This window comes from Nyctereutes procyonoides, unplaced genomic scaffold, assembly GCF_905146905.1.
Source record: "Nyctereutes procyonoides isolate TBG_1078 unplaced genomic scaffold, NYPRO_anot_genome, whole genome shotgun sequence".
NCBI lineage: Eukaryota > Metazoa > Chordata > Mammalia > Carnivora > Canidae > Nyctereutes > Nyctereutes procyonoides.
The window spans coordinates 59084879-59110343 of NW_026575125.1; the positions used below are offsets into that span (position 1 = coordinate 59084879).

General features: G+C 38.1%; 1 protein-coding gene across 7 annotated transcripts in view; it reads left to right on the forward strand.

Annotated features, from left to right (window-relative positions):
- ATP7A (ATPase copper transporting alpha) overlaps positions 1 to 24956 on the forward strand; it is a 155455-nt gene extending 130499 nt beyond the window's left edge. For all 7 annotated transcript variants that reach the window (XM_055337898.1, XM_055337897.1, XM_055337902.1 and 4 more), the window contains 7 exons: positions 81 to 297; positions 5725 to 5871; positions 7819 to 7961; positions 17251 to 17454; positions 17980 to 18097; positions 20388 to 20490; positions 21037 to 24956. In XM_055337898.1, the coding sequence (XP_055193873.1) occupies positions 81 to 297; positions 5725 to 5871; positions 7819 to 7961; positions 17251 to 17454; positions 17980 to 18097; positions 20388 to 20490; positions 21037 to 21313 (1209 nt within the window). In that variant the 3' untranslated portion in view covers positions 21314 to 24956. The remainder of the gene's footprint in view (positions 1 to 80; positions 298 to 5724; positions 5872 to 7818; positions 7962 to 17250; positions 17455 to 17979; positions 18098 to 20387; positions 20491 to 21036) is intronic.
- Positions 24957 to 25465: the final 509 nt, after the last annotated feature.

Below are 25465 nucleotides of genomic sequence, written 5' to 3' on the forward strand. Positions count from 1 at the left end.
AGTGGTAATCTTTGAGTGTGCTATTGACGATCTTGGATTATTAGAACAGCAGAAGAAATCCTTCTGTTTCTATTTGTTAGGAGCTGGACACTGAAACCTTGGGTACCTGCGTAGATTTCCAGGTTGTGCCAGGCTGTGGTATTAGCTGTAAAGTCATCAATATTGAAGGCTTGCTACATAAGGATAACTGGAAGATAGAGGAAAATAATATTAAAAATGCATCCCTGGTTCAAATTGGTGCAAATAATGAACAGTCATCAACTTCATCTTCCATGATTATTGATGTCCAGCTCTCAAGTAAGCTAATTTTCTTCATAGTACCAATTATGGGACAAATATTAACAGATGTCTAACTTTATAATCCTGAACTGTTAGATAAGAAACAAAAATTGGCATCATGGTTTCATTCTCTCAAATGATTTTACCATAGGCCTTCTGATCACTTCACTTGAGTTACTTGAGAATATTTCCCAACTGTGCTCCTTGATTGTACCATAGGGTGACAAATACTAGTCTTAGCTGATCTTCCATATTAGTTCAGCTATCTTTCTTTTATTTCTCATCACAGCTACTCTAAACCTTTTATATCTTTCACGAGATACTGTGGCCTTCTCCTTAGTTCCCTAAGCAAATTTTCACGTTTATTTTTCACATAGAAAATTAAGGTTCTCAGACATTTGTTCTTTGAACTTTTTGCTCAGAATGATTCCTTTTTCAGGGGAAGAGGTATCCCTCCTCTTTGCTCTAGATCCCACCCTCTCTTGATTCTTCAGGGACCTTATTCTGTTACATCCCCTTGCTTCTTTGTTTTCCAATTCTGTGCTAGCTCCTTCTCCTAAACATATAAACATTTCTTCCATCAATATCAGTGTAATCCTGTCTAGATTGTATCCTGTCTCTTATTTTCCTTTATATCTAAGCTACTAGAAGGAGTAGTCTAGGTTTACTTAATTCACTTATTCATTGCACAGCCTGTCTTCTGCCCCATCCATACTACTGAAACTACGTTTTCTAAGTGCATTGATGACCTTATTCAATACTTACTCCAGTGGTTTCTTCTCAAGTCCACATCTTGCATGAGCTCAAATGCCTAAGGCATTTGAGAACTATTGACCATTTCTTTCTTACTAAAGTTCTTTCTTCTCTTAATTTCATGACCATTCTTTCTCTAAATTATCCTGTCACTTACCTGGTTGTTGCTTCCAATCCTCCTCTAATTCCTCTTTTCTCTTTCTCTCAAATACTGGGTATCCTCAGGGTTTTGTTCTTTGTCTTTTTCTTATTTTATATAGTCTGTGTACAATCTCATTCGTATCTATTGCTTGTTCTGCCACCTCTAGGCTTTTACCACCACTCCAAAATCCACATCTCTAGCCAAAACCTGTTTTCCTAAATTTCTGGTTGGTTTGTCCATCTACCCCCAAACATAATATACCCACCTGAGTGTTATAGCACCTCCCTACCCATTTATGCTTGAGTGATTTTGCTAACCTGCAAATATGATTATATAACTTTCTGACTAATACCTTTTATTATAGTGTTTTATAACTTATTTTTTGAATAATGAACCTTTGAAGGAATGTAATGAAAGTTATGCCTACCCCTCAGAAAATTTTTGTTTTGGAGATTTGTATGTATCCTAAACCCTATCAATGCAGTTCTATTAGGGATCCTGGCTTTGCTGGTTGTCTCCTGTGGGACAAAGACCAGTCTCTCTGGACTTTGTTCTAGGTCTGTTCCCCATGCTATGCCTCCTACCTCCCTGCACCACCCATTTTGTCTTTTTCCACTGACCTCCATGCATTCTGTGTTCCATTTATATGGAATTACTTACAGTTCCTTTTTACATTGTGTCATTTCACGCCTATTAGATCATTTAATTTACTGTTTTCTCTGGATAATGTCCTTTCCTACAGTGGCATCTACCTCATGAACTTATTTTCATCCTTCAAGATTCAGCTCACCTCTTTCTTCAGTGAAGCCTTTGCTGACTGACATGTATAGGTAGAGATATTTGCTCTTCTTTTTAAATCACAATTGTACTTACTCTCTGTTTTTAGCATGATAATACTTTATTTACCTGCTTGATTCTACCCAACTATATTTTATTATTTGTCTGTGAAGTTCCAGCATCAAGCATACTGACACAGTAATTTTGTTCATTTGACACCTTTTGTTAAACACTGTTCAAGACACTAAAGAATCAGCTAAGCAGAATAGACAAAGTGACTATCTTTTGGAACTTGTATTTCTGGTGGGAGAACACAAAACAGTGAGCAAATAGATAAGAAAATATAATATGTCTGACAGAGATAGTAGCGTAGAGGAAAATAAAGGAAGGTAAAGTAGAGAATAGGGAATGCTGTGAGTATTGTGTCCCATTTTATATAGGATGATCAAGGTAGGCCTCATTGAGATGTTGGTGCTGGAGCAAAAACCTGAGAAGGGGGAAGGAGAAACCTATGTGAGTATCTGTGACAAGAACATTCCAGGTAGGAGGGATGCTAAGTACCAAAGTCCAGGGTGCTTGACTAGTTTGAGGAACAACAAGGAGAACACTGTGCCTAGAGCAGAGTCAGTGAGTGGGAAGTGGGTAAGAGATGAGGTTAGAGAGCAGTACAGCACTAGATTATGTAAGGACATTGAAAGAATTTTGGCTTTTGCCCTTGAGATGGGAAGTCATTGGAGAGTTTTGTGTATAGGAGTGACAGAATCCAACTTAATGTTTCAAAAGTATTACCCTGGATGCTCTGATAAAAATACATGGTTGGAGGAATAAGGGGAAGGGCAGAAGCAGGGAGATGAGTTACTAGGCTGTTGCCATAATCCAGGTGAAAGATAAGAGTGTTTTGGGCCAATGTGTTAATAGTAGAGGTCATAAGAAGTGATCAAAATATGAATGAGTTTTGAAGGGAGAGCTAGCTGACAGATTTTCTAACATTGGATATGAGGTGTGAGAGAAACATGAGTCAAGAATTATGTCAAGGTTTGTGGCCTAACAATTTAGAAGGATGAAGTTACCATTTAAATAAAATGGGGAAGACCATTGGAAGGGCAATATTGGGGATCTCTGGGTGGCTCAACAGTTGAGCACCTGCCTTCGGCTAAGGGCATGATTCTGGAGTCCTGGGATTGAGTCCAACATCGGGCTCCCTGCATGCAGTCTGCTTCTCCCTCTGCCTATGTCTCTCTGCCCCTCTCTCCCTCTGTGTCTCTAATGAATAAATAAATTTTAAAAATCTTTTTTTTTAAAAGAAAGGGCAATATTGATGAGAACTGATCAGGAGATCAGTTTTTTACATGTTAAATTTGAGTGCCTACTAGATATTCAATTGGAGGTGCCATATAAATGGAAATAACAACTAGCCAGTTGGGTATACAAGTCTGGAGTTCAGTGAAACAGAGTAGGTTGGAGATGTAGATTTGGGAGTCATCCACTTATAGATCTGTGTCATCCAATATGATAGCCATTCATTGTATATGACTATTTAAACTTAAATTATTTGTATTTAATTTAAAATTCAGGGTTGTCTGGTTGGCTCAGCCAGAAGAGTATGTGACTCTTGATCTTGGGGTCATGAGTCTGGGTCCCATGTTGAGTGTACAGATTACATAAAATAAATACATAAATAAACTTAAAATTTTTTTGATTTAAAATTCAGCCCTTCAGTCATACTAGCCACATTTCACTGTTCAATAGCCACATGTTGTTAATGGCTACTGTATTAAACAGTAGAAAAAGAACATTTCCAAATTCTGTTGGACAAAGCTGGTATAGCTTATATTTAAAGCTATGAGACTGGATAAGATCACCAAGGAGTGAGAGTAGATAGATAGAAGAAGGAGGGAAAATGATTTAAGGATTGAGTCCTACACAGTGGTTTAGTGCCTGCCTTTGGCCCAGGGTATGATCCTAGAGTCCTGGGATCGAGTCCCACATCAGGCTCCCTGCATGGAGCCTGCTTCTCCCTCTGCCTGTGTCTCTGCTTCTCTCTCTCTCTCTGTATCTGTCATGAATAAATGAATAAAATATTTTTAAAAAAAGGATTGAGTCCTACAATATGATAGGTTAATAGGTCAGGGAGATCAGCAAAGAAGATGGAAGAAGTGGTGAATGAGAAGGTAACTCATAAGAATGTGCTGCAAGCCAAAGAAAGAAAGTATTTCAGGAAGGAGGGAGTGATCAACTGTGTTAAATGCTGCTAATAGGGCAAGTAAGATGAGGAACAGGAATTAGCCATTAGATTTATGAAAGTGAAGATCACTGGTACACTGTGTGAACAATTCTTTGGAGTAGTAGAGACAAAAGCTTTTTTTTTTTTTTGGTGGCCTTTTTGGATTTTATTTAATTTATTTTTTTTATAAATTTTTTATTGGTGTTCAATTTGCCAACATATAGAACAACACCCAGTGCTCATCCCGTCAAGTGCCCACCTCAGCGCCCGTCACCCAGTCACTCTCACCCCCCACCCACCTCCCCTTCCACCACCCCCAGTTCGCCTCCCAGAGTTAGGAGTCCCTTGTGTGACAAAAGCTTTATTGGAGTGGGTTCACAAGAGAATGGGAAGATATGAATTGGAGATAGTCAATAGAGACAACGCTTCCAAGTTCTGCAGTACAGAAGCAGAAAATTAGGGCAGTAGTAAAGAGGTAAGTAAGATCAAGAGAGTTTTTTTTTATTTAAGATAGGACTATGTGCAACAAAGATAGAAAATGTGATTATGCAGTAGAAAAAGAAAATTATTGGAGAAATGTTCTAGAATAAGCAAAGGAAAGAGGTCTAGTGCATAAGTGGAGAAGTTGGCCTTAAGTAGGAGCAAGGGCAGTTTATAATAACAGAAGGGAAGCTACATTTGTGTGTACATAGGCATAGGTAGTTGACTAGAAGAAATAGTGAAAGGGATTGTAAGGAAAAGGAGGGGAACTGAGTGGGAAAAATTAGGGAGACAAACCATGAGAGACTCCTAACTCTGGGAAACAAAGGGTTGCAGAAAGGGAGGTGGGTTGGGGGATGACCTAACTGGGTGACGGGCACTGAGGCGAGCACTTGATGGATGAACACTGGGTGTTATAGTATATGTTGGCAAATTGAATTTAAATTTTAAAAAAAGATGTGGCAGTGAGAGCTTGCAGAAGTTCTCTTGATTGCTTTTTAGTTCTTTTTGAAGTAGGAAGCCGATTCATCATCTGGCCATATATGAGGGTTAGAGAAGGGAAGATATAAAATAGCCCTTTAGAAGGAATGGAGAATGAATGGACTAGGGAAGTGTAAAATTGCCAGACAACTCTAAGGGATTGTGTAAAGTTAGTGGTCACATGTTTAAAATTAGATATCAGTATGGTTGTATGTTTTCATCCAACCATATTCAGCTACTGAGGCATAGCAAATATTTTTAATTTAATTCAGTTGTGTGGAAGATCAAAGGGAAAGCTTCACCAAGAAAGTAACATTTGAACTGGCTGTTGAAGAATATGATGGAGTTTGATAAGTGGAGAGGAAGGTAAGGACATTCCAGGTGGAGACAAAGCAAAATGTGCAAAGGCCCAAAGGCATAGAAGAGCAGAGTGTGTTTCTTGAAAATTTGGAAATTACTGTTGTGGACTACAGTCTACCAAAAATACAACATATTGACTGAGTAAGGTTAGACAGGAAGAATGTGCCTCGCAGGGTTTTTATAAGTATTAAATGATCTCACTAAATGTTGTTTCTGTACTTTATTTCAGATACTCTTAATGCTCAGCAGTACAGAGTCCTCATTGGTAACCGGGAGTGGATGATTAGAAATGGTCTTGTTATTAACAACGATGTAGATGATTCCATGACTGAACATGAAAGAAAAGGTCGGACTGCTGTATTGGTGGCAGTTGATGGTAAGGTTTTCCATAAGTATGCTATGACTCAATGATGTGCTCTCAGTTATTATTTTATGTATATTTTTGAAAGACATCTGAACTTAAGGGCTTTTAAAAAGCAGCCTGAATACAAAGTAAAAATGTTAGCAATACATAATTGTTACTGATTAACTTAGAATTCTCTTACATTTGCCTGGCTTTGTTATTTTCCTCCCTAGCCTATGGTTTTCTTTAAAAAAACAAACAAACTAATCAAGGGTTTTTTTAAAACCTAAAAGTCATGGGCACCTGAGTGGCTCAGTCAGTTAAGCATCTGCCTTCAGCTCAGGTCATGATCCCAGAGTACTGGGATTGAGCCCCATGTGGGGCTCCCTGCTCAGCTGAGAGCCTGTTTCTCCCTCTCCTTGCCCCCCCATTCATGCTCTCTCTCACTCAATTTCTCTCAAATGGATAAATAAAATCTTTAAAAAGAATCTAAAAATGACATAACATTAAAGTAATAGCAAAATAAAATAATGTCTATAATCTCATCCTCCTAACTCAATGTCAGTTTTAATTACATGTATTCCATTTCTAGTTTTTTTGATACCAAAAATGTAATGTACCAAATATGTATATTGTATATGTATAATATACAATATATAATACATACATATATAGAATTACAATATCAGTATACATATTGGTTTTTTAAAAAGATTTTATATATTTATTCATGAGAGACACAGAGAGAGAGAGAGGCAGAGACACAGGCAGAGGGAGAAGCAGGCTCCATGCAGGGAGCCCGATGTGGGACTCAGTCCTGGGTCTCCAGGATCACACCCCGGGCTGACAGTGGCGCTAAGGGGCTGCCCAAACATATTGTTTTTAAGTGGGTGTATTTTGCATATAAATTTTACCTCAATACAGTTGAATAAAATTTTAAATTTTTAAATGTAAAATCCCTTGTACAGGTATCCCTGGGTGGCTCAGCAGTTTGGCGCCTGCCTTCAGCCCAGGGCATGATCCTGGAGTCCCGGGATCAAGTCCCACATTGGGTTCTCTGCATGGAGCCTGCTTTTCTCTCTGCTTATGTCTCTGTCTCTCTCTCTGTGTGTCTCTCTTGAATAAATAAATAAAATCTTTAAAAAAATAAACTCCCTTGTACACATACCCTTATATTTTGCTTTATTCATTTATTTACTATATTCATAAATATTTTCTAATTTTATTTTAATTCTGCATAATTTATCATATACTGTAACTAACATAATCATTCCCTTGTTGGAAATTTAAGCTATTTGTAATATTTCTTTATTATAAAAAACACTATGATAAACATATATGAGGTTTTAGGTGTTTTCTTTTGTTAAATTATTTTTTGGGTAAATTTCTAGCTATGAGATTAGTCAACATTTAAAATCCTTGCTAAGTATGAAGGCAGTATCTTAACTATGACATTTTTAGGTCCAGGAAGAAGCAGAAACTACCATTCACTTTTGTTTTTAAAATAACTACTTGCAGTGATTTCTTTCCCTCAGTATAAAATGTCAGTTTTGTCTCAATCCACCCCCTTCACCTTAAAAAGAAAAAAAAGAAAAAGAAAGTATTAGTTTTCAGTGTCATTTGCCTTAAAATGAACTACAAAGTGCTAGGAACTATCACTGTTGATAGGTGCTATCAACCAATACTTCTCAAAGGAAAGAAAATGAGTCTTTTAGTATCCTATGAGGTCTCTTTTCATTTTCTAATTACTACCTTCATTAATAATCGGTACCTCATTCTGTGAAAGTTTCATAACTAAATTTGGAGGTTGTCACAGATTTTGTGGAATACAGCCTGTGTGGGTTTGGAGACATTTTGAATTAAGCTAAGGCCTGAATAACTTTGCTTAACAAAATTAATTTCTTTCTTAAATTTTAAGTTAGAATATTATTCCTGCTTTCATTATATTCCAAACTCTTATTTTCTGGTGTTCCTGTTTAGATGAGCTGTGTGGTTTAATAGCTATTGCTGATACAGTGAAGCCTGAAGCAGAATTGGCTGTCCATATTTTGAAATCTATGGGCTTGGAAGTAGTTCTGATGACTGGAGACAACAGCAAAACAGCTAGATCTATTGCTTCTCAGGTAATTGGTTTACTTAGTTGTTGGGGTGAAGGGTATGTGGTAACTTCTACTTCTGTCATATACAGTTTTTTTCTTGCTTTCAAGTGCTAAAGATTCACGTTACCTATTATTTTCCTGTATCACTGAGTATTGATATCTGGTTCTTTAAAGAACAGTAGGCATGCTGTATGGGAAGGACTTTGGACTTTGTGTGTTACTATTATAACTAAAGAAACATTTACTTAATTCATGAAATACTTCAGTTACACCATACACCAGTGTCTGTTGATACTTCCTTTGAAATGTTGCTCATATTCTTTATCAGTGCTGCAAGCCTAAGCCAGGCTCTCAGATACCCAATCTCTCATGCCTAAATTACAGCAAGAGCTCCAGGCACTTTCCTCTCTAGTCCATCCTGAACATCACTGGTGGAACCATCACCTGATGCACCACTTTGACATATTTTTCTGCTACTGACCCCCTACATTTGGCTTACCTACAGAACTTTTCTCATATTAGTCTTTTCTACTTCAAAATGCCTTCTTCCTCCTCAACTAAATAACACAGTAATATATGAATACATTCTTATATAAAAATGCAGAAGGATATAAAGTAAAAAGTTTAAGTCATTCTTCTCCCAATCTCCCTGTCCAGTCTTATTTCCAATATTTCGTATGCATGTGTGTTCACATACAAATGTATATTCTGATATTTTCTACATAAATTACATCTTTTTTCTATAGATTGTTTACTCAGCAGTTTTCTTTTTTTATATAACAACATATATGCTTTGGAGCTTTGTCCATACCTGAACATACAAAGTTATTTTATTCTTTCAACATTACTACATGGAATTCTATAGTATGGATGTATAATAATTTACTTAAACATTCCTCTAATGATGGATATTTAGGTGGTTTTGAAGATTTTGTTACAAACAGATAATGATGTACATCCTTGGACATACATCTTTTTTTAAGGGGGAGGATTTCACAGTGCTTTCATTTTTTATTTTTTAACAGTTTATTTTAGTTCCAGTATAGTTAACATGCAGTATTATATTAGACTCAAATGTACAATGTAGTGATTCAATAGTTCTATACATTGCTCAGCACTCATCATGATAAGTGTACTCCTAATCCCCTTCACCTAATTTTATCCGTACTCCCACCTAACTCCCCGCTAGTAACCATCAGTTTGTTCTCTATAGTAAAGAGCCTGGTTTTTGGCTTGTCTCTGTCTTTCCTTGTTCATTTGTTTTGTTTCTTAAATTCCACATAGGAGTGAAATCATATGGTATTTGTTTTTCTCTGACCGACTTATTTCACTTAACATAATAGTCTCTAACTCCATCTACATCATTGCAAATGGCAAGAGTTCATTCTTTTTTAAGGCTGCATAATGTTCCATTGTATTTATGTATACTACATATCCTTTATCCATTCATCTATCAGTGGACACTTGGGCAGCTTCCATATCTTGGTTATTATAAATAATGCTACAATAAACATAGCATTGCATATATCTTTTTGTTTTTTTAATAATAAATTTATTTTTTATTGGTGTTCAATTTGCCAACATACAGAATAACACCCAGTGCTCATCCCATCAAGTGCCACCCTCAGTGCCTGTCACCCATTCACCCCCACCCCCCACCCTCCTCCCCTTCCACCACCCCTAGTTCGTTTCCCAGAGTTAGGAGTCTATGTTCTGTCTCCCTTTCTGATATTTCCTACCCATTTCTTCTCCCTTCCCTTCTATTCCCTTTCACTATTATTTATATTCCCCAAATGAATGAGAACATATAATGTTTGTCCTTCTCCGATTGACTCATTTCACTCAGCATATATCTTTTTGAATTAATGTTTTCACATTCTTTGTGTGAATACCCAGTAGTAGAATTACTGGATCATATGGTAATTCTATTTTTATTTATTTAAGGAACTTCCATACTGTCTTCCACAGTGGCTGTACCAGTTTGCATTCCCACCAACAGTGCACAAGCATTCCCTTTTTTCTACATCTTCACCTGCACCTGTTTCTCGAGTTTATTTTAGCCATTCGGACAGATGTGAGGTGATATCTCATTATGGTTTTGATTTGCATTTCCCTGATGAGAAATGTTGGGCATCTTTTCACATGTCTGCTGGCCATCTGTATGTCTTCTTTGGAGAAATGTCTGTTCATGTCTTCTGCCCATTTTTAATAGATGTTGAGTTTTGTGTGTTCTTTATATATTTTATATGTATTTATATATTTTGGATACTAACCCTTTGTCAGATATGTCATTTGCAGATATCTTCTCTGTGGACAGATCTGCTGCAAACCTGATCTTTCTTCCCTTGTAGGTTAAGGACATTTTTCCCTTCCTGCTTTCAGGATTCTTTCCTTGTCTCTGTGTATTTTGTGAATTTGACTACAGTATATCTTGGTGTTGGCCAGCATTTGTTGAGTTTGATGGGAGTTCTCTGTGCCTCTTGGATTTCAATGTCTGTTCCCTTCCTCAGATTAGGGATGTTTTTAGCTGTAATTTGCTCAAATAAACCTTTTACCCTTTTTTCCTTCTTTTTCTGGGACTGCTATGATATGAATGTTATTATTCTTTATAGAGTTGCTGAGTTCCTTAAGTTTACATTCCTTATCCAGTATTTTTCTTTCCCTCTTCTTTTCAGCTTCATTATCATCCATAGTTTTATCTTCCGTATCACTGATTCATTCCTCTTTTTCATCCATCCTCATTGTCTTTGCATCCAGTTGGTTTTGCATGTCAGTTATTAGCTTTTTAAATTTTGGCCTGACTAGTTTTTCGTTCTTTTATCTCTGCAATAAGGATTCCCTAGTGTCTTCTATGCTTTTCTCAAGCCCAGCTAGTATCCTTATGATTATTGTTTTAAATTTTGGCCCAAGTATATTAGGTATATCTGTTTTGTTTACATCTCTGGCCATCACCTCTTCATGTTCTTTCTTTTGTGGTGAATACCTGTCTTGGCATTTTGCCTAGGGCGCTGTTTTTTTGGTTTATGTTAGGAAAGCCTGTTATATTTTCTGTTCCTTAGAATAATGGCTATATTAAGAGGCCTGAGGCTTCAGAAAGTGTTTTCCAAGTGTGTACTCTGCTATTGTGTTTTGGATGCTCTTTCTCTCAAGTCAGTCCTCTGCAGAATTTGTCCTTGCCTGCCATGTGAGGTGTTTGGATATTGTCCAGTGTGTGGCATTTTAACAAGGTGTGCTTTGGTCTGCTTGTTAAAATAACATAATCTTATTTCCACTAGAGCTGAAGCTTTGTAGCACTCTATGATCAATATACTTGGTGTGTTCAGTGGGTTTCTGCTGGTCTTCAGGGATAGGGCCCTACTGGGCTGGTTATCAGGCTGACTAGCCCTGGTAAAAATGTACCTGCAGGCACAGGAGGGCAGAACTTGTAAGCGGCTCTAGCCAACACTGGGGAGTGCTGTGTTGCTCACTGAAGTCTGTACATGCTGATGTGCTAGGTGGGGATGGCATCACCCTGCCCTGTCCTCCCTAGAGGGGGGAGTTGGCATTCGCTGCTGTTCAGGAATCCCCCACAGAAGAGCGAACAATCTCCCTTCTTGTGTCCCAGGCTTCCATCAGAACCCTGTTTTCATCCTGTCCGTGTCTGATCTGTCTGCCTGCCAGTACTCCTCTGTTTTTATCTCAGGCTTGTGGCTGGATTTCAAAAACTCCAAATTTTAGGGATCCAGTACAGCAAGGACCCATGCTGATATTCTGGGGGAGGGTCTCACTATGCTGTAGGTGGTGCCAGTTTGTCCCAGAAAAGCAGTCACATGACCATGTAGGGGCTTGGAGTTTACGTTAAAGCAGAGCCAAAAGCTAGCTTCCGGATTAGTTGCCTTCAGCAGGTGTCTCTGCTGCTATGCTAAGTAACAGGGTCTCTCAGTGGTGTCTGCTATCTCTTTGGTCCCCTGTGAGGCAGTGCCACCTTTTCCAAATGTACTCCAAGGAGATGAACTGTTTGTCTTGTTGTGATCCAGGAGATCCTAATATCATGCTGTCCACTCCCAGGCGTCTGCTCTCCTTCCCCATAGGAATGCCACTAAGCCTGCTAGGCATGACCCCAGTGAAGGCACAGACTGCTATAATTTTCGACTTTGAGCTCCAATGCTTGTAAAAATTTGTGATAATTAGCCTCTCTCCTTTTCTCAGTCAGTGGTGTTGGGGAAGAGTTTTTCTTGTGCAGTCCGCTGCACACTGCTCTCTCTCTTTCTCTTTCCTCTCTGTGTGATCAGAGCTTCCTCCTCTCCATAGTACCCACAGCTCTTTTCTCCCCCAAATCAACTCTCTATAGCTCCTACCTTCCACAGTGTGGCTACTTTAACCCCTCTAGACGTGAAGTTTATTCTCTCAGTCCTCAGATTCATTTCTTGGGTGTTCAGAATGATTTCATATTTATTTAGCTGTGTTTGAGGGACAAGACAAGCATAGGATCCCCCTCCTACTCCACCATCCTAACTGTAGCCAAGATTTTTCTTCTTGATGTAGGCCTGTTTTGCAATAACCTTCCCTTATTTTTTAAAAAATATTTTATTTATTTACTCATGAAAGACACACAGAGAGAGAGGCAGAGACACAGGCAGAGGGAGAAGCAGGCTCCATGCAGGAAGCCTGATGTGGGACTCAATCCCAGGACTCCGGGATCATGCCCTGAGCCAAAGGCATCTCGCTCAACCGCTGAGCCACCCAGGCGTCCCTAACTTTCCCTCTTAAAACAGCTTTTGCTGCATCCCAAAGTTTTTGAGCCATTTTATTTTCATTTTCGTTTGTCTCCATGTATGTTTTGATTTCCTCTTCAATTTTGGGATTGGTCCATTCACTGTTTAGTATCTAACCTTCATGTTCTTGTTTTCTTTACAGGTTTTTTTGTTGTGGTTGATTTCTAGCTTTATAGTATTGTGGTTAGAACAGGTGCATGGTATGACTTCAGTCTTTTTGAATTTGTTGAGATTTGTTTTGTGGCCTAACATGTGATCTATTCTGGAGAAAGTTCCATGTGCACATGAAAAGAATGTGTATTTTGCTGTCTTAGGTTGGAATGTTCTGAATATATCTGTTAAATCTGGCCCATTGTGGGGATGCCTGGATGGCACAGTGGTTGAGCGTTTGCCTTCGGCTCAGGGTGTGATCCCGGGGTCCAGGGACCGAGTCCCATATGGAGTTTCCTTCAGGGAGCTTGCTTATCCCCCTGCCTATGTCTCTGCCTCTCTGTCTCTCATGAATAAATAAATACAATTTTTAAAAAAAGATCTGTTTCATTGTGTCCCATTGTGTCCAAAGCCACTGTTTCCTTGTTGAGTTTCTGTTTGAATGATCTATCCATTGATGGCAAGTGGGGTGTTAAAGTCACCTACTATAATTGTATTACTATTGATTACTTTCTTCATGTTTATTCTTAGCTGCTTGATGTATTTGTGTGTTTCCACCCTGGGTGCATAAATATTTACAATTCTTACATCTTTCTGGATTGTTCCTTTTGTGATTATACCTTCTTTGTCTCTTAGTCTATTTTGTCCTATATAAGTATTGCTATCCCGACTTTATTTTCATTTCCTTTTTTTATGATAAATGTGTTTCCATACCTTCACTTTCGATCTGCATATGTCTTTAGGTCTGAAATGAGTCTTGCTTTTTTATCCAGTCACCCAGTGTCTTTTGATTGAAATGTTTAGTCCATTTACATTCAAAGTAAATACTGATAGTATGGTTTTTTTTTTTTTTGCCATCTTGTTACTTGTTTTATGGTTGTTTGTGTAGTTCTTCTTTCTTCTTTCTTGTCTTGCTTTCTTCTCTTATGGTTTGCTGGATTGTTTTAGTGATATACTTGGATTCCTTTCCCTTTGTTTCTTGTGTATCTATTACCAGTTTTTGATTTGTGATTGCCATTAGGTTTATATATAACATCTTATAGCAATCTATATTAAGCTGATGGTCACTTAAGTTTGAAGCCAGTTTTTTACTCCTCTCCCCTATTTTTTTAGGTATGTGGTGTCACACTTTACATCCTTTGATTTTGTGAATCTCTTAGCTGACTTTTATAGATATATTTAATTTTAGCTTTTGTGCTTCCTACTTCTTACTTCTACTTACAGCTTTCCTTTTTTTTTTAAACAGCAGTCTTTCTTTTTCACTCAATGAGTCCACTGTAACATTTCTCGTAAAGCTAGATTAGTGGTGATGAATTCCTTTAACTTTTGGGGGGAACTCTTTATTTTTCCTTTTATTCTGAATGATAGCATTGCTGAAGAGAGTATTCTTGGTTGTAGGTTTTTTCCTTTAGTACTTTGATTGTGTCATTCCAGCCCCTTCTGTCCTGCAAAGTTTCTTCTGAAATATCTTCTGGTATTTTTGGTATGGGGTAGTCTTATGGGGTTCCTCTTGCATGTACCTGATTTCTTTTCTCTTGCCTTTCTTTTCTTTTTTTCCTTTCTTTCTTCTGAGAAAGGGAGCATGAGTAGAGGGAGGGCAGAGGGGGAGCGAGAGAGAGAGAGAGAGAGAGAGAGAGAGAGAGAGAGAGAGAATCTTAAGCAGGCTCCATGCTGAGTGCAGAGCCTTATATGGGGCTTGATCTCATGACCCTGAGATCATGACCTGAGCCAAAATAAAGAATCAGATGCTTGACTGAGCCACTCAGGCGCCCCTTTCTCTCTTGCTGCTTTTATTTTTAATTTTTTGTAAAAGATTTGTTTGTTTGTTTGTTTGTTTGTTTTGATAGAGAGAGAGAGCGAGAGAGAGCACACACAAGCAGGGGGAGTGGCAGGCAGAGGCAGAGGGAGAAGCAGGCTCCCACTGAGCAGGAAGCCCGATGTGGGGCTTGATCCCAGGATTCTGGGATCATGACCTGAGTTGAAAGTAGATGCTTAACCAACGGAGCCACCCAAGTGCCCCTCTCTTACTGCTTTTAAAATTTTCTCATTATCACCTCTTTTTACCATTTTAAATACTATGTGTCTTAGTGTGAACCTCTTTGGGTCAATTTTGTTGGGAGTTTTTGTGCCTTCTGGATCTGGATTTCTATTTCCTTCCACTGATTAGGGAAGTTTTCAGCTATTATTTCTTCAAATAAATTTTCTGCCCCGTTTTCCCTTTCTTGTCTTTCTGGGATTCCTATAATGTCAGTGTTATTACTCTTGATAGTGTTGCTATGTTACCTTAGTCTACTTTCATTTTTTGTTATTATTTTTCTCTCTCTGGTTCAGGTTGATTGCTTTCCATTACTCTCTCCTCCAGGTTGTTGATCTATTCTTCTGTTTCCTCTAGTCTCCTGTTTATTCTCTCTAATATATTTTTAATTTCAGCTATTGAGTTCTTCATATCTACTTTTTTATGCTTTCTGTCTCTTTTTTGATGGTAACATTGAAGTCTCCATTGTTTTTCTTAAGTCGAGGGAGTATCCTTATGACCATTACTATGACCTTATGACCATTATCTATCAGGCATATTTACTTATTTTCGTTTCATTCAGCTCTCTTGCTATGATTTTGTCCTGTTCTTTCTTTCACTTGGGACATATTCCTTTATCTCCTCTTTCTAAGTTTCTGTGTCTGTTTCTATGTGTTAGAAAAGTCAGCTGCAGTTCCTGCTCTTGAAACTAGTGTCCTTATGAAGGAGAGTCCTTTACTACCCTGTAGTACAGTCTCCTCTGTTCACTAGATCCTGGCAGTTTACTGGTGTCTCCTATGTGTGTTGCATGCACTGGACTATTTTGGCTGAGCCACATTTTGCCTTCAGTTCAGTTGTCTACACTGTCTCTCTTTGCCTGTTGGCAGCAAGGTTTGGTCCCAGTGGTGTTAGTGGACCATTCTGGGGCCACCTTGAGCATGAATTGAGTCAGACCAGGTATTTGCAAGAGATTCAGTAGCACCAAACTATAGAGCACTCTACCTGTGTTGTCCCCTGAGAAGCTTTCTTTGGTGGGTAGAGCGTGGCATCAGACCCAATATCTACTTCCACCACACTGTTGGGCCCCCAGGTGGACTTGTGTGTATGATTATATTTCCCTATGCATGGGGCTAGAGCCACTTTGTAGTGGTTCTGACCCTTGTCAGGGCTGCTTGTACACTGCCAGGCTTGTGGCACCGCTTTGGATGGGCTCTGTCCAAGGGGAGGGGGCAGGTCCACAGGAGAAAGTGTGGTCAGGGCATGGGGTTCCAGCAAGGTCTGTACTGGCCTGCTATGGGAGGGAACCTGTAGTCATCAGGGAAAACCGCTGAGTCTGGCTGGGTTGGAAGGGGTGGATCTGTAGAATTGCGTGGCAGCAGGGCACACTGTTAGTAATCTATGTGGAGAGAGTTGGAACTATGTTAGTTACCACAGGTATTGGTGTATGTAGGCTGGGGGCAGGGGAGAAAAATGCTACCTGCCAGTTCTTTGGTTCTTGGAGAAGTCTCCCAAAGATCCCTGCCCCTACTGAACACACTCTGAAATTAGTAAACAAATCTCCCTCCTGTATACCCCAGGCATTTTTCAAACTGCTGCTTCTATGCCATAGAAGCTGTTTGTTGTGCTAAGTGAGGAGAGAGGAGGAGGGACTGAGTTTCTTATCCTCTGGCTCTCCCAGAGCTGAACCAGCTGATTTTTAAAGTTCCAGGTGTTAAGCCCCATTGATTGTAAGAACTCACAAAGCAGGCCCCTCTGGTTCTCAAAGCCAAATTCTATGTGGACTTGCCTTCCCTGTGCAGGCCCCGTACCTGGGGCACCCAGTGTAGGGATCTGTTCCTCTCCCCTCTCCAGGCCCATCACATCCTTCCTTCCCGCAGACTTCCCCATAAGTCCACCTGGCTCCAGACCGTGTCTTCCCTTCCACACCTTCCTCAACATGGCCTCTTTTGTATACCTAACTGTAGATAGTCTATTCCGCCTGTCCTTAGACCATTCTCTGGGCCATTCATACTGACATGGGTGCATCCAGTTACATCTATGGGATGAGGTGAACCCAGGATCTCCCCACTTTGCCATCTTTCCTGGAAGTCAAACATGCATCTTTTTATACTTGTATAATTATGTCCAGAATATGGCTGGAAGTGGAATTGCTCAATCAAATGATGTGTGCACTTTGATAGATCCTGCCAAATGCCCTCCAAAAAGACAATAACAGTTTACATGTCCACTGAAAGTCTATAAGAGCTCATTTCTCCATATCCTTACTATCACTGGATATTATAAATTTTTGAAATTTTGGACATCTGATGGGTGGAAAAATGATGCTTATTATTGCTGTGTTGTATTTGAGGTCCTAGTAATATTTCTTGAAATGAATTTATTTTTCCTCACATAGGTTGGCATCACAAAGGTGTTTGCTGAAGTTCTTCCTTCTCATAAGGTAGCTAAGGTGAAGCAACTTCAGGAAGAAGGGAAATGGGTTGCAATGGTAGGAGATGGAATCAATGACTCTCCAGCTCTGGCTATGGCTAATGTAGGAATTGCCATTGGCACAGGTACAGATGTAGCCCTTGAAGCAGCTGATGTGGTTTTGATAAGGGTAAGTCCTGTGTCCTGAATGTTGAGGTCTGTGACATTGCTCCACATGGTCAGAGATAATGTTGTAAAGTATATTGAGTAGAACAGTTCTTTCCTTCTAATTCACATGCTCCCAGCCTTTGATATTAGGAGAATTCAAGGTGGGAGTATGAGAAGTCATTCTAATTACTTCCAGACTTTTTCAATCCAGCAAAGCAAATGAGAATTCCAAGCTTCTGAAGTATAGAATAAGATTGGAATATACTTTATAATAAAATCATCTTCAACAACACTTGCTGTGATTATTTTAAGTGATGTAATCTACATACCAGCATATAACCCAAAAAATGTTTTCTAGACCTCTGAGAAAAATTCCAAAAAAACATTTTCCAAGGCTGACTGAAATTTTTAGCAATATTTGAGATTTATAGTTAATTCATATTACCCACCCTAAGGTTCACATCACCTTCAAAATCACAGTATCAAATACAAAAGTACTTATTAAGTTAGAGTCTCTCACTAATATCACAAATTTTTCTGTTCTCAGAATGATCTTCTGGATGTAGTGGCAAGTATTGACTTATCAAGGAAGACAGTCAAGAGGATTCGGATAAATTTTGTTTTTGCTCTCATTTATAATCTAGTTGGAATTCCCATAGCTGCTGGTATGTGACTATTGGCTAGTATTACCTTTTCCTCTGAAGTCATTAGAGATCTATCATATTGGAAGTTTTAATCTTATTATTTGCTTCAAGCTCAGTTTTTATATGTAGTCTGCTGGTATGGTGAAAGATCAAAAATTGTACGGGTACCTGGGTGGCTCAGCCAGTTAAGTGTCTGCCTTTGGCTCTGGTCATGATCCCAGGGTCCTGGGATCGAGCCCCACGTTGGACTCCTTGTTCAGCAGGGAGCCTGCTTCTCCCTATCCCTCTGCCTGCTGCTCCCCCTGCTTGTGCTGTCTCTCTGTCAAGTAAATAAATACAGTCTTTAAAAAATAAAATCAATAATTGTAATTTTGAGCAATGTTCATTATGGCATAAAATGTATAAGGATTCTGATAGGTTTATTTTAATTTACTTTCTTTTCCCCTCCAGTTTTATATTTTGAGAAATTTCAAAGCTATGTATAACAAGGAAAAAAGGTACAATGAAAATCTGTATAGTCTTCATTTAGATTCACCAATTACTAATACTTTGCCATATTATTTCATCTCTTTCTCCATATGCTATCACTAATTTATTTATCTTTTGATGAAGAGAACAAATTTACTTTTATAGATTTACTTATCAGAGAGAGAGAGAGAGAAAGCTCATGAGTGGGGGAGGGGCAAAGAGAGAGGGAGAAAGAATCTATAGTGGACTCCCGCTAAGCATAGAGCCCAACATGAGGCTCAATCTCAATGAGATCATGACCTGAGCTGAAATCAAGAGTCAAATGCTTAACAGAATTTACTTTTAATCTTACTGTGTAAGCATTTTAGTGTATTTTCTTCCAGTCTTTTTTTTTTTTTACTTTGCATCAGTGTTTTTGTTTTGTTACATAGTTATAGCATATGGGGAATTGTTTGCTCTTCACTTTATATTCTAATAGCCAACAGGATTTTTTTTAACAGGGTTTTTTATGTGTGTTCCAGGAGAGACATAGAGACAGAGAGGGAGGGAGATGGAGGGGGTGGGGGGGGGAGAAAGGGGAGGAGAAAAAGAGAGGGAGGGAGATTGATGGAGCGAATAAAGGAATATGACCAAGAAAAAACAATTTAGAATTTTTAAATAAACACTTGAAAATGTCCTGTACTTAGGGATTTGGTAGGAAAAGTAATACATTGTAATTTTTTAGAGAGAGAAAGAGAAAGAGAATGCAGGGGGAGGGGCAGAAGGAAAGGGAGAGGAGAGAATCTTAAGCAGGCTCCATGTCCAATGCAGAACCTGATGTGGGACTGATCTCATGATCCTGAGATCCTGAGATCATGACCTGAGCTGAAACCAAGAATCGTATGCTTAACCAACTGAGCTACCCAGGCGCCCCAGGAGTTAGTAATAACAGAAGAGAAATAGTTATCACTTTCTTCTTGTTCTCTCTGGTTTGAGAGCCAAAGAAGGACGTGAAATGATGTTAGAACAATTACAAACCTGTTTATAAACAAGGACACAAATGCTGAGGGAACAAAAAATAAAAGAATAGTCAAAATCCAGAAAGATTAATTCATGTAGCAAATGATTTTTTAAAAAATTATGTAAGTAGGGGCAGAGTAGAAAAAATTATGCAAGCAATATATGATCATTATAGAAAAATGAAAAATATAGATAAGCACATAAAAATTAGAAGACAGTAAGTCTATCTTATTCCTATCGTATAAGCCAAATGTTCAAATATCTATCAAAACCAAGTGTGGAGGGGCGCCTGGATGGCTCAGTCAGTTGGGCATCCAACTTACGATTTTGGCTCAGATCATGATCTAAGGGTCCTGGAATCAAGCCCTGTGTTGGGCTCCCCGTTCAATGAGGGGTCTGCTTCTCTCCCATTGTTCCTCCCCCCACTCATGCACTCACTCTTGCTCTCTCAAATAAATAAAATCTTTTTAAAAATAGTGGATGAGTTTGTAGAACATGAATTCATACACTATTGGTGGGATTATGATCTGGTCCAAAGCACTTTGGAGAACAACTAACAAATATCCACCTAAAGTAGAAGATGTGCCCATGTTATAATCCAGTTTCACCTCTGGTATGTACTCTGGAGAAATTCTCAAACACATGCACAGGGAGACATGTACAAGAAATGTTCACAGCAACACTCTATCCTCCTGTTGGTGGAGATTTATGTGACTGCTGATTTTTCACTTATAAAGTGCTGAATAACTATCAAACAAGGAAATTATTTGTATCTATGTATTAGAAAAACATTAACAATCTGTTTAGTACTGTCTGCTCTAACTAATCCAAACTTCTTTCCTAGGAGTTTTTATGCCTCTTGGTTTGGTTTTGCAGCCCTGGATGGGATCTGCTGCAATGGCTGCTTCATCTGTTTCAGTAGTACTTTCTTCTCTCTTCCTTAAACTGTAAGTATGATGGCTTGCTCATGTTCGTATTTTATATTCCTTTTATCATCCACAGTCGGTCTTGGTAGGTCTTATTCTTGTGTGATAGGCCCAAACTGTTCTTAATAATGAATGTTAGTGGGCAGCCCTGGTGGCTCAGCGCCACCTTCAGCCCAGGGTGTGATCCTGGAGACCCAGGATCGAGTCCCACATCAGGCTGCCTGCATGGAGCCTGCTTCTTCCTCTGCCTGTGTCTCTGCCTCTCTCTCTTTCTCGTGTCTCTCATGAATAAATAAATAAAATCTTTTAAAAATAATGAATGTTAGCTATGTAATTATCATCTTATGTAGTCTCTACCTAGCTCTGAGTGTGGTAAGAATATAATGCATTGGCTCCGAGAAGTAGAATTTCTGATTGTGACTCCATAAAATTTTTTTGAGCTACTTTCCTAACAGGAACCACCTTTGTAGATTTCATACCAGGCAAATATATTTCCAGTTTTGAATATAACAAGTTTCTAGTTCACATTTGGTTATTTCAAACTAGGGTAACTTTGTATGTGTTCAGTTACAGAAAACCAACTTATGAGAATTATGAACTGCATGCGCGAAGCCAGATGGGACAGAAAAGGCCTTCGGAAATCAGCGTTCATGTTGGAATAGATGATACCTCAAGAAATTCTCCTAAACTGGGTTTGCTGGACCGGATTGTTAATTACAGCAGAGCCTCCATAAATTCACTACTGTCTGATAAACGGTCCCTAAACAGCATTGGTACCAGTGAACCTGACAAGCATTCACTTCTGGTGGGAGACTACAGGGAAGATGATGACACCACATTGTAACAGGCCACCCAGCTGATGATGTTATGCACTGATACAGCATTAATGATGTCTTCTTAACTTTTCAAAATATTGTGGAAGGATTTTCCATTGGTCTCATGCCCTTATGTTAGGGAATCTATTTGAATTACATTTGTCTAATGGCAAAAATATTGTTTTTCAGAGCATTGGCTCTTAACCTAGCTTTATTTAAAGTGAATTTCCAATACTTTTTGTTTTCACCAGTAACAGAGAAGGTAGGCCAGTAAGATTTACAACAAGCCCTACAATTGAAGATTGCTGAATTGCTGCTAAAGTGATAGATACTTTTTTTATTTGACCAAAAAGAAAAGGCTCAAGAAAAAGGATACTTAAAAGTTTGAAGATCTGAGAGCATGATCTTGAGGACATTCTTGAACTTTCATCCCTGCCAGGTTGGGGAACAAGGGCTTTTAAAACACTGTATAAAGCATGTGGTTTTAGAAGGAAAACAGTAGAAACTGTTTAAAAATAGATGTGCCTTATTTATTAGTGGCTTTTTTCTCCCCTTATTCTCCCCGCATCTTTGTCTTTGTGGTTGCTTTCTTAGATGCACCAGTACAGTTTTTTGTTGTTGTTGTTCTTTCAAGTGAGCTAAGTGTAGGCGATTTTTGATTGATAAAAATAACTGACAACTTTTCCAGTATCTTTTTCCTTTGTCTTGTAGCCCCAAAAAACCTTGAGGGTCCATAGGGTTCCCTGTTTCCGATCTTTCCATTCTTGTAAAAAATACATCAGATTTTTCTTTCATTGACTCCCTAGCTCTGTACAGACTTTCAATTTGTGGGACGCCTGGGTGGTTCAGTGGTTGAGCATCTGTCTATGGCTCAGGTCGTGACCCCAGAGTCCCATGTTGGGCTCCCTGCAGGGAGCCTGCTCCTCCCTGCCTGTGTCTCTGCCTCTCTCTTTCTGTGTCTGTCATGAATAAATAAATAAAATCTTTTTTAAAAAACCCTTTCAATTCACTCCTGCTGAGTTCCACTATAAATTGTTCTTAGTCTTTTCAGCCTTAGTCCAAAAACTTAAGATTTTGAGCCTCTTCTGCAGTTGACTTTTTCAAAGATTAACAGTACCATCTTTAACCTATACGGGTCCTATGTAGTTACCTGGATTCACTAAATGTGTCCTTTTTTGGAGAGAATATAAGACTTTAGCTGGTATATATAATTTAATAGATTTTAATTATATTTTAGTATTTTAGATTACTTCTCAAAATGACTTTAAAATACTGCTATTACACAAAGCCACATTTACCAAAAAAATACAATAAATTGTCCTACAGAAATGAAAATCTCCCTAGGTTGTGATACCTTTTAGCCAATTCTATACTTTTCTCTAGTTTAAAGCATTTGCCCTCACTAGTTAGCATAGTTCACAAATTCAGGGGCTGTTCTCAGTGCCATATAGAGTTAGAAATAATCCCCCTGAGTGCCTAGGAGTTAATACACTGCTGAGAGATCTGGTATTTGTATCACTATTGAAATTCTTCATTAATTGCCAGATAGATTTCATATATAGAATATGGAAGTGAAAATAAATAAATACCTAATATTTTGTTCTCATTGCCATACGTAAAGCTGTTAGCATGATGCCTAGCACCTAGGACTTGTACTCAGTAAATGTTAGTTTTTTTCTCCCCTTGAGATCTGTAATCAATATTAATAATCAATTTTTTTAGGACAGAGTCTACAGTCAGGTGGGAGTGGGGGATTGGGTTTCTTCCTCTCCTACTTCATTTTTCTTTTATCCTTTCATACACTCACAAAAAAGTTTACAACATATTCTATGTTAGCTTTTCAGATTTGGGGAAAAATCTCATTTTTATCTCGACTATCTTAGAGAATTGAAACTATTGATGAAGGTGCTATTAATCTAGAAAGGCAAACCCATTTTAATGAAATATGGATGCGTTTGTATGTCTAGGGTCTTTAAACACATGCCATCTTCCATGCTTCCACTTTGAATTTTAATATTTGTTTTTTATTTTAACTCTAGTGGTTCCTCATACCACAACCTATTTCTTCTAGAAGAAAGAGCTAATATGACAAATGTACAATAGACTCTTGAAAAAAGAAGCACCTCTCCTTCTCCCTTACTCTTTCTCTGTCTTTGAAACACTTGAACATAGCCAGTTACTACTTTTATTTCTATGTGTGTTTTCGAGTTGTCCTTTTGTCCCCCACTTGCCAAGGGACCCACATGTCCTAGGACAGTGAGAAGAGCACCCTATAATCTGGGAAAAAATCAAGGATTTAATTTCAACCCTTACTATCAGAACAGAAAACATGTTGTTTAGAAAGAATCCTATTTTAAATATTTGTAATCACCTTTGAATTCTCTACCCCAAGTCTCTTTTGTAATCCCGAACTCCCATTAGCTTCATAGAGCAGCTGTATTCCCAGGGGAGAAAGATGAATCTGGATCAAAAACATTGCTTTCAGTTAATAACTAGCTTTAAATAACTAGTGACTAGTGAGAACAAACGTTATAAATAGATATGTGTGTATGTACACATACATGTTTACCATATAGAAGGAAAATGGATTTATATCTGAATTTGATTTTTGAATATTTGAAGTTCTTTATTTGTTGTTCCTTTATCACTCTTCTTTATTCACTCAGTAACCATGCCCTCAGTCTGAAGATAAAAAGGATGTTTTGATATCCAGTTCTGGTTCTGACTCAACTATGGGGCACCTTTCATCTTGAATATCCAAAGATGCCTTTTGAATTTCAAAGGTTAAAACACAACTAGGATAGTTAGTTTCGTAGTCTAAAGAAGTATGTTATCAGTTGTGAAAATAGAGATGTTCTTTTTCCTAGCTTCGTATCAGCATTTTAGGGTGTTAAATTTGATGCCTTGTGAACAAAAAATTTTACATTGTGCTTTAACTTTGTACAAGTTTTTTCTTTTTTCAAATGTTTTCTTTCTTCAGAATGCTTAAAATAGCACTGTAGACAAAGTGTTTCCGAAAATTTAAGTGTGCATATCTTTTATGTACACAGCTTAAAATCAAGAATGTATGTTCTTTGAGACTTTTTTCCCATTTCTGGTGAATCTTGCTTTAAAATTATTTTTTCTTAATATTTATTCTACTCTACTTTGTTATTTTCTTTGGCTGAGGCATCTGGTTATTGGTTATTTTAATAAGAATAAAAACATTCCTGGAATCACTCCCTTTGGATTTTTTGCTTGTTTATTTCTTACTTTTCTATACTTAAAAATATTATTTTACCAAATATAAAAAATATAAATTCATGCCAAATTACTATTTTTACACTAAGTTGCTATAGTCCCTCCGAAAGTTTATCTGGTATGAATCACCAAATAAACACAAAAGTATGAAATCTTGTTCTTCAATTTAAAGTGCTTCTATAATGGCATTGATAATGGATACCATCTGTAGCCAAAACCAGGTGTCTCAACCTTGTGGTTTTAGTTAAATGTTTAACTAAACATTGTTAAACATTGATTGTTTGGTACCCAACAGAGCAGTGGACAATGTTGTGCAATAATCATCTACTACAGTTAAGATATTTAGTAGTTTGTTTTTCCATAAGCATGTAATTGATTATATTTCTGCCAAGGATGTGCCTTCAAATTTATAATTATAGTATTGTAGAGAAATGTTTTTTGTCAGTGTGTCTTTTGTTAAACCATCCAACTCTTCTTCCAGCAGTCCCAAACTACCCTGGATTAAGTTATGTTTTTTTGACTGTTACTCAATGGTGGGGTAGGATTGGAGGCAGCACTACACATTCACGAAGAGTGGGAGGAAAGAAAACTGTTTTCCTTCACTTCCACTCTACCTGCTATATCATTTAGTGAGGATGAGAAACAATGAGAAGAATATAGTTGTCCTCAAAAGGAATTCTGTAGTCTCTAATACATTCTTGATATTGTCTATCCCAAATGAGCTTAATGGAGACAAGAGGTTTTCTTGCATTTGGGGGTCCCTATACAGTGCGGATCCCACCCCAAATATATTCTTATACCAAACACTTTTGTGGGTTAAGGAAAGGGTTTTAAACTTATTGTAAGGAAAAACTCATTTTCATTTCTCTCCCTTAGTCTTGCGACCATTCAGGTTGATGAGATAGGTTTTACTTATATGGGAACATGAGTAAAATCCCTGA